The sequence below is a fragment of the Etheostoma cragini genome, chromosome 13 (assembly GCF_013103735.1).
Source record: "Etheostoma cragini isolate CJK2018 chromosome 13, CSU_Ecrag_1.0, whole genome shotgun sequence".
In the NCBI taxonomy this organism is placed as follows: domain Eukaryota; kingdom Metazoa; phylum Chordata; class Actinopteri; order Perciformes; family Percidae; genus Etheostoma; species Etheostoma cragini.
The window spans coordinates 19,975,008-19,989,378 of NC_048419.1; the positions used below are offsets into that span (position 1 = coordinate 19,975,008).

Genomic DNA, 14,371 nt, shown 5'->3' on the forward strand with positions numbered 1-14,371 from the left:
ATATACACAATCAAAGGTTGTTTTCAGAAAGGATATCTATGAATATGCTACAGGAAAAATAATTGTTTTGGTTATAAAGATTGCTGATTAGAGAATCTGGTTTGAAAGACATCCATATATCACTGCAACACTTAACACCAGACTCTTATGGAAACCATTAGATTTTAAACAGGCAGTGAAATGAACAGCTATGGTAAAGGGTGAAAGGACAGTGGAGTAGAGGACACGCAGGGAGTAGAAGAGTTGGTAGTTGAAAGGGATAACTGTTAACAAAGTGTTGGTTATGTCTGGGTTAATGTTTACCTTGAGGACGAGCAGCACATGGCCTGCTGTGTTCAGGGTAAGCAGTCTGCTGCGGCCTCCGCTCTCCAACTACCACTTGTCTAAAATGGTGAGTGCTCCAGTGACAGCCGGTCTTTTAGCATTAGCATGTGTACAAATATACGTATTCCATTGGAAACTGGAGTTATGTAACGTAACAATACGTGTGAGTGTAATCTCCTGAGACAACTGTACTAACGTGTATGCTCGGAAGTAGCAAGTGGCGTTAGCCCCATGGAACACGCCGTTCATTAAAATAGCATGTACGCCAAACTATGTGAAAAGCTCTGAATTAAATGTCTACATTTACGGCTGTAAAATGACGCATTTTAGGCAACGCTTGTGCCATTTTAGAATTGCTTCAAAGCCAATTTTCAATTCGGCGTAGCTAAATGGTTCAAAGGATATAACGCCCGAATACAATCTCTCAGCTTTTATTGAATTTTGATTTTATGAGTTCATTGCCCGATATCATTAATTTGAAGATTCCGACGATAAATGTTGATGTGTTGGAAAGAAATGCTGTCAGTGCAGCCAGACACGAATTATATTCTTATAAATGTAAGTGTAAGTTTGCAAAACAGCAAGCCAATATTAAACAGAATATGAATAAGTAATGGAGTTTGGTGTGTTTCTAAATGTAGGCTACAGATGGAGAATTCATGCTCAGTAATTGTACAGTTAAATATGAACATTACCGAAATATCAATATAACTTGCGGCCATAGCTTGTTTAGTTCCTAAATAGGCTAATACACTTATTCACGGTGTAAGGCTGCCATCTTGCGGACACAACACTAATAGCTACTTAGCACTTAGGTAACCGCCACAAAGAATGTGACATCTGAATTCTGATTGAATAAAGTGAATTTGTGTGTGTGTGTGTGTGTGTGACAACACCAACCACTTTTGATAATGTAATTTGTCAGTAACAATTTCAGTTTTCAAAATGTAATGTTGTTAAATAAGAATTACTTCCTGATTTGCCACTGAAACAAAAGCATACAACACAACTTGTAGAGAACACCACAGTAGATTGAGAAAAGAAATAAAATACAAAATACGTGCTTCTTCTAATGTTATCACTACGACAAGAACAACAAAACTGTACACATTCTGAGTTTCGTGTTGTTGTTTTTTTTTGTGTTCAGTCGTCAGACTCCCACTGGCTCTCTCCTGCAGACCGGGATCAGCAGGTGATGGACCTCAGGAGCTCAGGATGGGTGGATGTGGAGGACCGCGATGCCATCTTCAAAGAGCTTCACTTTAAAAGCTTTAATCAGGTGGGTGGGTGGGTGCGCGCGTGCGTGTGTGTGTGTGTGTGTGTGTGTGTGTGTGTGTGTGTGTGCGCGCGCGCGCGCGTGTGTGCATGTTCTGACATGTTACTTGACTTTGAGTTCAGAATGTTTTTATAAGGTGAGTTTTTTTCATCGCTTCCTTTGTTTTAGGTAAGGGTTTGGACTTTGGTTTAAGGCTTAGATTACATTTGGCAAGGCTGACAGATCCCTATGAACAAGAACACATTGTACAGCAGCAGGTCATCTTCTCAAATAGAAGCAGTGTTAATGGGATTCACCTGCCATGGAAATGAAAGGAAAACAGAACTGCACATACTAGGGCTGAGTTTAGTTTGCGTGTTAAATATCAAAATTAATATTTATCACAATATTCATAATAAATATAGAAATATCACATTTTGTCAGTATCGTGCAACCCTACCAGTGACAGAATAACAGCAAAGTACCTTTGAGATTAGGATATTTTACCAAACATTGGTGTTCCCACAGATATGTTTTTGTTGTGAAAAGGAGTCTTCTGTGTAACTGACCTGCCTAAAGTTGTTTGCAGAACAACTTGAAGTTAATCACGCTTGTTGTACCAGACAGTTGCGGTTTATCACAGCACAGGAAACAAAAAAATATTGCTAGCCATTTCCTGGGACTGTATCACACTAATTGCGATGTGTGGTATTTCATGCCAGTTCTATTACCTTTGGGTGTAAAAGAAAAACTAAAAGTGATACACTTATGTTTAGTTTTTTTGCAGCTTGCTACTTTGCCTTAGCCCTGTGTTGGGTGAAATAAACTGCAACATCACAAGTCCACTTAGCGGACATCCTCTAATCCTGTCGTTAGTTGTTTTAGCCCCTAAAATAGTCAGTTTTTACACTTCCCTGTGTTTGAAGTCGGGGGGTGAGCGCTGACCTCCCCCATCTGTTCCTCCTGGCTCTAAAGCCTCTCCTCTTACCCTGACACGTCAGCCTGCATTACCATGAGACGTGCCAGGCGGCCAGTTGGCAGCAATTGGGGGTTCGATCAGAATTATTTCTTTCACAAACAATCAAATTGGTTAAAGTGTTTCATCTGGTTCACAAACCACTAACAACCCCATCATTCCTTCTGGTAGATGTGCATTGCTTTCTGTTCTTGCCCGTTGCCACTCTCCTTTCTCCATCTCTGTCTTTGTCTGTCTCTCATTCCCATTCTGTGCCCCATGTTATTGGGGAATGAGCTCATGTTGTTCCAATTTTACATGTTGGCAACTCTCTCCGTCTGTCTCTCTGTCCCTCTTTTTCACTCTCTTTTATTCTCTCTCCAGACACCCCTCCAGTTTTCTGATGCATTTTCACAAACCCTCTAGCTCGGTTTTCATGGCTGTTCTTAAAGGGCTTTTACTAGTGGGGAATGGAGATGAGGAGCGACACGCTGGCTGATTTCCATTCACCACTTATCTGCGAGTGATGGGCTTGAGGAAATCAGATCCCCGAGATTTTATAATGAGAATAACAAATCCCCTCTGTGAGTTGAATCACTTCCTCTAGTGGCCTCTAGGGGGCGGTCGAGGTGTGTCTTTGACTGGATCTACAGTGGCAGTCTGTTGAATGAGCTAACACATGAGGCACAGAGCCACTCTTAGCTGCAAATGAACCCCCCCCAAAAAATATGACAGCTGGATTTGCTTTTTTGACTCTTTATTTTCTTTGATTACTGCAAGTGGAAGGTATTTTGATGCTTCTGCAGCTCAGTGATTAATCTGCTGCATGTGGGAAAACTGTACATTAATAGTGGCAGTAGTCTGTGAAGTAACAGTTATTTTCCTCATCGTGTGTGTCTCTTTAATACTGTACATTTTGGTCGGAATTGTGTTTGTTTTTAGTTGCAGTCACTGAAATTGTTTATGCATCCAGCTGTATGTTTACAGATTACCATCTGCTTCATGTTTCGGTGGATGAAACTTTTATGCGACACAAGTGAAACGGGTTGCCTTAAGATGCAGTCTGTAGTGGTGAGGTGAGCTGTGCATGCTCAACTGTTGTGTTATGTTAGCTGAAGTTGACAACGATGGCATTCCATCTCATCCCCACAAATACTCAGTCATACAGTGATGGAGGAAAAAAAAAATCACTCAAAAGCTGCATTTGGGATGGAAGAATGGCTGGTTGTTATCTGGAGTCTGTCCTGCAAAGTGAACAAGCCCCTCCTTTAGGGAGAGAAACCTTTTTAACCTGGCATATGTCTGTGAGTGCACTAAACAGTTTTTATTTACCGGTGAACCAGGCAGAAGAGGGTTCCACCAGGGACAAGTTGATTTGGGTTTTCCAGTTTTTTTGGAGAAAAGTTCTGAAATGATAATAAATTTACAAGTTTACTTTAAGTATTTGGAAAAAAACAGCCAAACATGAGGACTTACTGCTTTGATCTCATATCATTCTAAATTTAATATCAGGTTTTAAATATTGGGTATTTGGCTGTTCAGCTGTACTGAGGTGAATGAGACTGTAGAGTTCACTAAAGTCATGGTTTTTACAGGAATAAATTGTTTTTTTTAATCAAAAGGATGCAATGTATTGTTACATTATTCAAGCATATTTGAAGTATACACTTAGTGGTTTGTTCTTATAGGGGCTATATTGCTGCATTAATGTTCTTCTAACCTCTCAGTGACTTCTGTACATGTCTATGTATAAGATAAAAATACGTCATTGCAAATCTTTTTCAAAGGGTCAGCAATCAGGCCTCCAGATATCTAAAAGACAGGGATGTGTGTTTGTTGGCTGCATTCAACTTCATAATGAGCACATATTTGTCACAGACTGATGCCGTAAAACTCCACAAAAGTGCGTCAGAAACAGTTTGAGGTCATATTAGAGCGCTATTCAGTGTCAGGGTTTGCTAGAATAAATGAATCAAATGGAACTTGATTTTTTTTAAATATACATATACAGTCATATTTGTGCAAAACATAGTGCTAAAAAATGAATATGACACAAACCTTGAGACAAACCAACATGCAAAAGTCGTGGATAACCACAGCCCATAAACGCATTACAACAACCGGAAACAGCTGCAGCGTCCACACACAGATTTTGGACTTATGTTCCAATTTTGAGAATGGGGAGAGCATTGCTGTGTTACGAAAGCTCCCTCCGCTCTGCTCTCAGAGGCTGACCCCCCCCCTTTTATATTCAGTTGGGGGGCTCCCCAAATCTCCTTCAAGCCTCTGCCTCTCGTTACGGGCCTTGCTCTGCTTGTGTTGAATAAGTTGTCCTACAACTCAAACTGAGCCCCTGGGTAAACCCAACTCTCAGACCCATCCCCCTCCTGCTTCACATGCATGGTCAAGGGTTACACTTATTTATGATGACTGAATTATTTTTATGACATTGACCCCTTCCTCGACATTGCCGACATTGCCGTACAAACAATTCACAAAATTGTATTCAATTGCATTTATGTTGTACAATTACACAATTTGTTTCTTTCTTTTGTTGAGTTTGTCGATTGACTAGTGGGAAGTATTATGATATACAGTTATTATTTGGTTCAATAAAAATTTATAATAATAAACATTTGTTGGTTACAGCTCCAAAATAGCTATTGTTTTATTATAGAATTAATACATTTGAATACTGATGAAATGTATTAAGTAAACTGTTTTCAGTACTCAGTCAGAAGACCTCACTTAATTAATTGTTAATGACTTTATGTATGTTCTCAGAGTACTCCAGAGAATAGGGATAGGTGTATGTCAGTACATTAATTTTTTTGAAAGAGCTACTAAACTTCAAAAAATGTAGTCAAAATTAAAGACATTAAATAATCAGTCCACCAGTCTTTGAAAATTCCATATCTATACACACATGTATACATAATCGTCCTACACAAGCGTTCAGACCATATTCCTTACTCACAGCGAGAGGCCGGTTAATCGGCTCAGCGGTGTTCAGTTCCCACCGCCGTGTCCAAAATGGAACTTTCCCTGGGAACGGGAGGCCTCGCACATTCATCTCATCTTGTGAAAATGGCTGGAGGGAAGCAGCGAGGTGTGGCGCCCAAGCGGAGGTGGTTAGATAATCTGGTTAGATAATCTGGCTATCAGTGCTTGGGTAAACTAAGATGGCCGTGACGTCTGCGCTCTTTTGACGAGCCCAATGTCTTTTTAAGCCTTTGCTGGTAACCCTGCAGTAAATCAAGGGGTTTGCATAAGTTGGCCTTAACACCATGCCTGAGCATTACATGACACATGAAGGGAAACTGACTTGTAACATTTGTTACACTGGATATCAGTCACTTAATGAGTATTCAGAGTGTATCACCTTTGTCAATCACCTTTGGGTATCAAATTGAAGCTCTTCTCAGTCTCTCTCAACTTTAAGAATGTGCATTTGAGAAGATTATGACATTACACAAGCCTATCAAAGCTCTCTCTGCTGCATGCTAGAACTTTAGCACTTGGCAGCTTTGCTTAATAATTATTCAATTTTGCTTTAAGTTACATGTTAATTTAGCGGGCAGCCTTGTCCGGCCAGCTGGAAGCTTTGGAGAGCTGTTTGGGAAAGGAGAAAAATGAGACATAAGAGGTGTGGTTGTCGTCATCATCATCATCACCACCACCACCGGGCAATTCACAGCGTTCTTGCCTTTCACTGTGGAGGAGGGAAGATTTTCCAGGGGGCTGACGCGGGTGATGATGGGGCTCGCAGGGTAATCGGGTAGTCATGGTGGTGTGTAATGGAGGAGAGCAGCTTGTCTTCATGTGTGTGTCGACACATGCTTGTGTGCATGTTGAGGAGCTTTGCATATGTGCATTCGTACATGCATCAGTGTGCATGTGTGTGGATGTCCAAGACTAGTAAGAGTAGGCACAATCTGCATGCACTTAGTCCTGGCAAGACAGAGCAGGCGTTTCTAAGCCTCTGGATTGCGCAGCGGTGGAAAACCGATCTGTAAATAACAGACACATGTGTTTGAAACTGAGTCCTGTATTCCAGCCCACGGCCGCAATGAGAGAGAGAACACCGCTCTGCTCCGACGTCAAATTGTCTCATCCAGTGTTGTATGACAATCATGCCTTAATAGCACCAAATTGACTCCTCAAAAGCGAGTGCGCAGAGAAAGGGGCATAGCGGGGGTCTGCTGTCGGGTGTTTCTGATTATTTGAGACTGGGGCCTGTATAATGTCATGTCAAATTATCTGACTCTGACAGCTACAGCTTGTTGGGCCAGTTGGAGAGGACGGCTAGCTGGCTGAATGAATGGATAGCCAACTGGCTGGCTGGCCTGGTAGCTCGAGAAGTTAGAGAACTTTAAGAGGGAAAGTCCTTGACCTCTGTTGACATAGGACCTCATAGGGAGTTGAGGGTTGGTTTATTTCCTTTTTTGGCCCAAGTGTAGGTCATTTTGATGACCTACTGGTGACAGACAGGCGTAGCAACGCCACTTTGGCAGTATTGTGTCCTGCTACTCTCCTTACTGCCCCCGAGGGACCACCATCTGTGAGAAAAGGCCGATACAGTGTGATTTTTCATGCCTTTTCAGAATTTTAGGTAATTTAGACTTTCAGCTTCAATTCATCTGTAGTGGGAGTTTAAATTGCTTTTTTCGCCTCTTTTTTTGCTTTCCTGGGACTGAAGAAACTTCTCTAAGGGCGTACAGGCTGAACTAGTCGTCTTCCGTTTTACATTCCCGATTTCCTCCAAATTACATTTTTCTCTGTGGTCCGTTTGCACATCAATGAGGTTTAAATGTGGACATGTAACTTTTTAGGAATTGTGACACTTTGTTTAATAGAAGCAGTGCAGCCAGCGTATTGTGCAGCACTTTGAAGTTAGAATAATGAGGTTCACTGTCAATTCAAATTAAATGGATTCAAAATGCTAATAAAAAACACACAGCTAATACAGCATTTGTTCTTAATCATTTAGCAAACATCAGCATGCCATGAGATGGCTTTGGAAGAAAAATACACTTCTTGAATTAAAACAGAATTGAAGTGACCAATTATTCATCCAGACTACATGTTCCATCTTTGGAAATCTGTGGAAACATATTGTACGGATGTGAATGCCGATGTTTGCAGTTGCAGGCCCGTCTTAATATCAATGAATCTACAACTGTATTATTTTGATATGTTGCTTTAAAGTGGTGTGACCCATTTGGCCGACGTGTAGTATTTAAAGATACCCTCCCTGTATTAAAAACGGAAGTACAACCATTATTCACATATGCTGATCAAGGCCAGGAGCCTGAAAACAGTCAACTTCCAGCAGCGAGAAATGTGAAACGGTTCCAGTAAAATGAAACCCTATATGTATTTTTACAGTCATGTAGACAGCCATGGTCAGCATACAGCGTTTGGACTGTTGACCAGATGTAAAAAAAGAATTCAGCCAAGAAATTAAACAGGCATTAAGTAAAGCCTGACTGGATTTTTTTTTTTTCGGCCAATTATTGATATTTTCCGATAACAATTACAGATCAGTGTATCATCTAACAATCATTCAACAATTTTGATAATGATCCATCAAATTTCAGTATTAAATTACAAGCAAGACATGTACTGAACGTGATTTACAATTTTTACTGATTAGCTAACATGTACAACCATAAAGATATATCTGTAATCCAAAATTGGCCAATGATATTGATCTGGCTTCAGCATAAGTAATACCACAGTGACATTTTTGAGAGGTGGGTAATGTAGTTCTAATACTGTACTTTGTTGACGTGAACAAGCATCATTAGCTTCAACAGCTGAAAGGTCCAGAGAGTGCAGATCCACCACAGCAATAGGTGCCTGGTGCTGAGGATAATGGCAAAAATAAAAACAAGGAAAATTATTGATTTAAATGTTAGTGTAAAAAAACTGTTATAACGTTTATTTTCATCCCAATTTTGGCCAATCGGGAGTGTGTTGAAATGCAAAGGGGATGACTTTTTGTTCCATAACAGATTCCAGGCTGGAAAGTGAGTATTTTGATGTTTTGAACATGGGCGAATGTGAAGAAACCCTTCAGAAATCCTTTTAGCTGTCACTCAATGTTCCTTGGCAGCCGATTAGCCGGATCTCAGCACTGAGAGAGGGAGAGAGAGAGAGAGAGGACATGTTTGGACAACACCTGACATGACAGGCTGCTTAGCCATCTCCATTAGAGCCAATAAGAACTGAGAAAAAGCAGACCGCCTCAGTCTCCAAATTGGTGCCAGTAGGGTCAAGTTGCAGGAATATGCCAATTACTTAAATTGATCAGGAGACGGTTTCCTTGATAACCAATTTGATCAAGCTGCTGATCGTGTTACATGCGTTGTGCTGCTCAGGCACCAAACAGGACGTCTCTGAAATTGGTTATAAAGCACTAAAAAGGCCAAATGCAATTTCTTCTGCAAGAGTAATTCTGTTTCGTCATGTCAGGTGGTGGACGGGGCTGCAGCCATGTCTTGTAAACAATGGCGTTTCAGTTGATTTAATTAGGCAGGGAGGAAGTATTTAGGGGCTTAATTGAGATTGCAGTGGGAAATTGCTCTAAAATAGGCCTAGCTGATTTTTTTTTTTTCTTTTTTTTTTTCTCCTCTCTCCATAGTGGACATGACGAGGGATTTCACTCTTCTCTTTGTAGATAATTTGAATAACCGTAATCACTCCCTGGATGGCCTGTGATTGGAGAGAGCCACATGCCATACTCAAAATATGAAGAGTGTGTATGTTTCTGAGTGTGTGCCTGCATGCTGTGTGGAAGTATGCACATACATGCCTTCAGAGGGTTTTCTCCATGCACAGAGACAACGTCTTGTGCTTCTCTGTGCCTCAGGTGGCAGCATTGCTCCTTGTGCTGCATGTGTCTGCCGCTACACGTTTTACTAATTTCTTTTATAGCTGCAGCCATTAGTCAATAAATCAGTTAGTCAAAATTTATCCAGCTATTTCAACTATTTTCATAATCAATTCATCATCTCGAGTAATCTTTCTAAAAAAAAAAAAAAAGGATGCCAAAAATTCTTGGGTTGTAGCTTCTCAAATATGAATAGTTTTTGGTTTCTATGATTGTAAATAATAATATTTTTGGGTATTGTACAAAACAAGACATGTTAAGATGCCGCTTTGGGAAATTGTGATGGGCATTTCTCACCAGTTCTTTTTATTTTTATAGACTACACATGCAAAAACAATTGACTGATTAATCTATAATTAAAAGAAGTTTGTTAATTGCAGCCTTACTTTTTTCATCCTGGGTATATTGATTCTGACTTTCCTATCAACGCTGCAACACAGTGACATTTGTTGGGATAGACCACTGACACTCACTTTTTTTTAATCTTTCTATATTTATGCTATTAAGTGTAATTTTTAATATCTCTTACAACAGGAATTTTGTGTTTTTAAGAGTTTATCTAAATAATTATTTTTATATTGTTGGACTATATATTTTGAATAGCATTTCTCCAATAAATTACCTGGGAGCCAATAGCCAGGTTGTTCTGTAATTGTGTTTAATTTTGTTTTATTATTACATCACAGCTATGCAGTTTCTTAGAAGAACAATTCCTGAAGTGTTTGATTGACCGTTGGTTGTTTGTTCCTAACCAGGCATTTGGCTTCATGTCACGAGTAGCTCTACAGGCAGAGAAGATGAACCATCACCCAGAATGGTTCAACGTTTATAATAAGGTAATAACTTTCTCCACGTTATGGCCCAAATCACAATTTGTAATACTGATTGAGGAGTGACTTATAGAGCTGCACTTGTTTAGTATTCATTACAGAAATCACGGCAATCAACTAGGTGTTATCACGGCTATGTGCGTTACTGCCATATTTACAATGCTACGGTTGGCTTATGGCAAATTGAAGACACACTGAGATCAATCAACCCTGGATAAATTCAGATTTTTTCATCTCAAACAATTCAATACTGGTGAGCTCTCCACTCAAAGTCTGAAACACACTCTTTTGACTGTTAGTCAGAACGACGAAAAACCCCAGTAGCTTCATGCACTAATCCCATCGTTTTTCTTGTGAAAAGCTCTGCAAATATCTCTACCTCACCTCTACAACCCCAACGCTCACGCACACTCTTACTCTCTCTGCCTCAGAAATAAAGTAGTGGTTGATATGACAAACCCAGCCCCTGAAAATCTCTCAGCATTAGACTGTAGCCACTGAGTTACTGTGTGGTGGACCGGGGTGCTCTGACAGGAATGCTGCTCCTAATCCACTCTTTATTAAAGTGTCTGTAGAACAGTGCTACAGGTCTCTGGGCCCCCACAGCACTTTCCAGCAGACACTTACACATAAATCCCACTCTGAGCGTCAGCCTCAACAAAATAGATGCTGGATACTGAGCTACTGCTGATATTCTATTAATCTTCATTCATGCTCTATTCTGTTTTATTGGTGCTCAGTATTAAGATGTGAGTTTACAAACATTTAGTTTTTGGGCCAGAGCTTCTCTCCAGGGAGTAACCTCATTGGTTGAATCAAACCTCAGTTGGTGGAGACAAAGGCAGCCTGCTGGACACAGAGTTGGACATCCACTAAATTTATCACAGTTCCTGCGGGACAATATCTGTCACTCTGTGGATCAACGCTTAAAGAGTTCATTTGGGGAAACGCTGTATGGGAATTGTCTTTTTGCTTTCTTTCCAAAATTTTGATCAGAAGATTGATATCAATCTTTTGTCTGTGTGTTAAGTAGTGAGCTAGAGTCAGGATGTTGCTAGCAACCCTAACCCATGTACAATTTGAAAATCAAAGATATACAAAAGTCCAATTTTAACACAGAAACACATAGACTAAATACAAGAGGTAACAAGCAAACAAGGGATAGGTGATACAACCGGTGAAGCACACCAGTGCGGGGCAGAACAATCAGACCGGTGGAAAAACACAAGACAGGAAGGAAAACTAGACAAGACAGAAAACCAGACTATCAAAATAAAACAGGAAACAAAAAACATACACAACCCTTACAGGTTTTACGGGGGAGGTGTGTGTTAGTACTTCATTTTGACAGACTGTCATTAGTTAAGAAATTAACCCAATCACAGTGTTTGTTTACATGAACTTCCGGGTAGAAAACTCCTGTGTCCCGCACATACAATTTAACAGCGCTGAGAAAATGAGGACAAGGACCAACTGTTTTTACCCTTAGGTTTAAGACCTAACTTACCTCACAGACTAAAGAAAATGACACCACCCAAACTAACAGTTAGTCAGTCCGACCGGCGGTGAGATGTTGCTGTTTGCAACGCTTGATTTGGTTTACCAAGGAAGCAACCAAAGCAACGGTGTACATAAAGTAAGCACAGCAGAAACGTCAGATCGGACCTCCGCGTTAAACCGTCCTTTGTCTACCCGGAAGTGTTTTTTGTGTTTGCGCAATGTCACAGGGATTCAGTCCATACCATGGTCTAAACCAAACTCCCTGTGGAAGTTTGTTGTTAACAGTATTAAGGCACAATTACATTTACCAATACCTCTGCTGTCATGAGGACAAGCAGACAGCTGTCTCATTCTTTCAGTTAGGAAGTGCAACACTCAAAGGAATACGCTTAACAAAAAACTTTTGATGATCAAATAAAAATAGTAATACTAATAGCTACTGTAGTATTGAAACGTGGCTCTTTGATGTTAATGTATTTTTGGAGAAATGCAGCTGTAGTCAGCAGTTAAAAGTGATCCCAATTGTGGTCGAGAATCACGGCAAAAAAATTAAATTAAGAACTAATATAAGAACGTAAAGTTTTTACATACAAACTCCTTGAACATAATCCGCTATATTGATTCAAAGGAGTTCATTGAAAATGTTATTTCAACCAGATATCCTTCTTTCCCATGTAAACTTGACAATTAGATAACATGCACTTTGTGATTTTACTGAAAATGTTTGAATTTTTTGTAGTAAAACGTTGATTGTAGTAATAACTTATCCTGTTTATGGATTGTGATCGCAAATAATTTGTATGTGTCCTAACAGGTCCAGATTACGTTGACTACACATGACTGTGGAGGACTGTCAAAGCGGGACATCAAAATGGCAAAGTTTATCGACAAAATTGCACTTTCAATGTAATGTCTTCGTCTTTAATCCGAGCCCACCTTGTTTTTAGGCTTTCAGTCACAACTCTGCTCCGTTAAAGAATGATTCCTCGTGTAAATGATAAAATACTATTCATTCATAGACCTGTGAAAGATATTCTATTTTAATATTTGTATTTTGTTTGCAGCATATTTTGTACAAGCTTACTCTCAGAATAAAACTTGTAAAACAGTGTTGTCTCTGTAATTGATTTACAATAATGTAGCTCTGGGCTGACTCTTAAATAAGATGATAGATCCAAGGTTTTGTAGTAAACGTTGCTCTGTGGTTTAAATTGGACCCTGACCCATCACCAACTGACTGGCAGATTTAATTTCGTTATGTGTGTGTCACTGTGTGGGTTTCTTGTTTTCAGCAGTGTTTATTTTCACACATGGAATTAAAAGGGAGTGTAATTGCTCTGCAGTACTCTGTCTGGTACTTGCCAATGATCCAGAGGATACTTTTCCCCTGTTGGCCCTCCACCAGAGCACATGTTCACCGTTTGGCCATTGAGAGCAGAACAAAACAACAAAGGGGTGAAAGTTAGTAGAAAGGGGATTTATGTTACTTACGGTTTGATAAGGGATGAATCAGAGAGAGCTGCTGTGTTTTCTTGACTGGATCGCCATCAGGGGAAAATCTGAAAAGAGTTTAATAAAAGCCAAATCGGTCAAACTGTGTTCATGCTGCCAATCTATGTAGCAAATTGTCTGTCCTGTTGTGCTTTAGAGCTTCAGCCCGGAGTAAGTTGATATACGGATGATTTATCCATAGTTTGTGCCCAGAGACGAGGTTCTGGACATCTCAAATGCTCTGTTGGATGGCTGGGTTGCTCCAAATCGGTCAGTTGTTTGAATTAGTAATTAGGCTTTGTGAGCCCTTATTAATAAGGTCAAGGTGTATACAAATCCCCCAAATTTGCATTCTTCTATCAAACTTACTTATGTTCAAAGTCTTGTACATAAAAGGAATAATTCAACATATTTGAAAGTAAAGATATTCACTTTTTATGCTGAGATTTATATATGAGATGAACGGTAAATATGAAGCTAGGACTGATCTTAACGGGTAACAATCCCCAAAACACAACTGAGTTAAGTCACTTTAACAACAAAATGAGCGGTATAGTTGAGAACGCTTAGTTGTGACATCTCTAGTTACAGTTTTTCTCAATTGCTAAAACACAATTTCTAAAACCTTGCTCCATTTTCTGAAAACATTAAACACAAAACCTCATCTTGAAGCACTATTTACAAAACCTCTGACTCGCAAAAGGAAACTTTCGCCTCAAAACAGTTTTACCTGTGTTCAAAATCCAACACTGCTCTCAAATCATAAACAAAGTGATCAAAATGACACACCCTATAAAGCAGTCAATAAACAATACACTTAATATATAAAACACATTGTTCAAAACACATAGTTCTCAAAACAAATTTCATATTTTTCCGTCATCGTCTTTTGATTAACAAAAACATGTTCTATCATAGTAGCTCAAAATTGATCAGAAATTACTACTCTGCTTTGCTCTTGGCAATTTTTGTTCTTCCTCATCCTTGTACCCCTATTTGTAATCCACTGCACCCTGCATCTCAGAAACTGTCCTCTGTCTCTGTGCTACTGTAGTTCTTGTTCTTTGTTGATATGAACCTGCAACCAGTCAAAATCTATTGAACAGTCAGTACTGTTAACA

General features: G+C 39.7%; 1 protein-coding gene across 1 annotated transcript; it reads left to right on the top strand.

Moving 5' to 3' along the window:
* The first annotated feature begins 118 nt into the window (after nucleotides 1–118).
* On the top strand, nucleotides 119–12,868 carry LOC117955611 (pterin-4-alpha-carbinolamine dehydratase 2-like). The gene is made up of 4 exons (XM_034890207.1): nucleotides 119–391; nucleotides 1,472–1,603; nucleotides 10,185–10,265; nucleotides 12,574–12,868. The coding sequence occupies exons 1-4, from the start codon at nucleotides 284–286 to the stop codon at nucleotides 12,667–12,669; spliced, it is 417 nt and encodes a 138-aa protein (XP_034746098.1). The 5' UTR covers nucleotides 119–283; the 3' UTR covers nucleotides 12,670–12,868.
* The last annotated feature ends 1,503 nt before the right edge of the window (nucleotides 12,869–14,371 follow it).

Excerpts from the sequence above, each read along its gene's own strand:
- LOC117955611 (XM_034890207.1), top strand. The coding sequence starts at position 284 with ATGTCTGGGTTAATGTTTACCTTGAGGACGAGCAGCACATGGCCTGCT. Across the intron at positions 392-1,471 it reads ACTACCACTTGTCTAAAATG|TCGTCAGACTCCCACTGGCT; the intron begins GTGAGTGCTCCA and ends TTTTGTGTTCAG. Across the intron at positions 1,604-10,184 it reads ACTTTAAAAGCTTTAATCAG|GCATTTGGCTTCATGTCACG; the intron begins GTGGGTGGGTGG and ends GTTCCTAACCAG.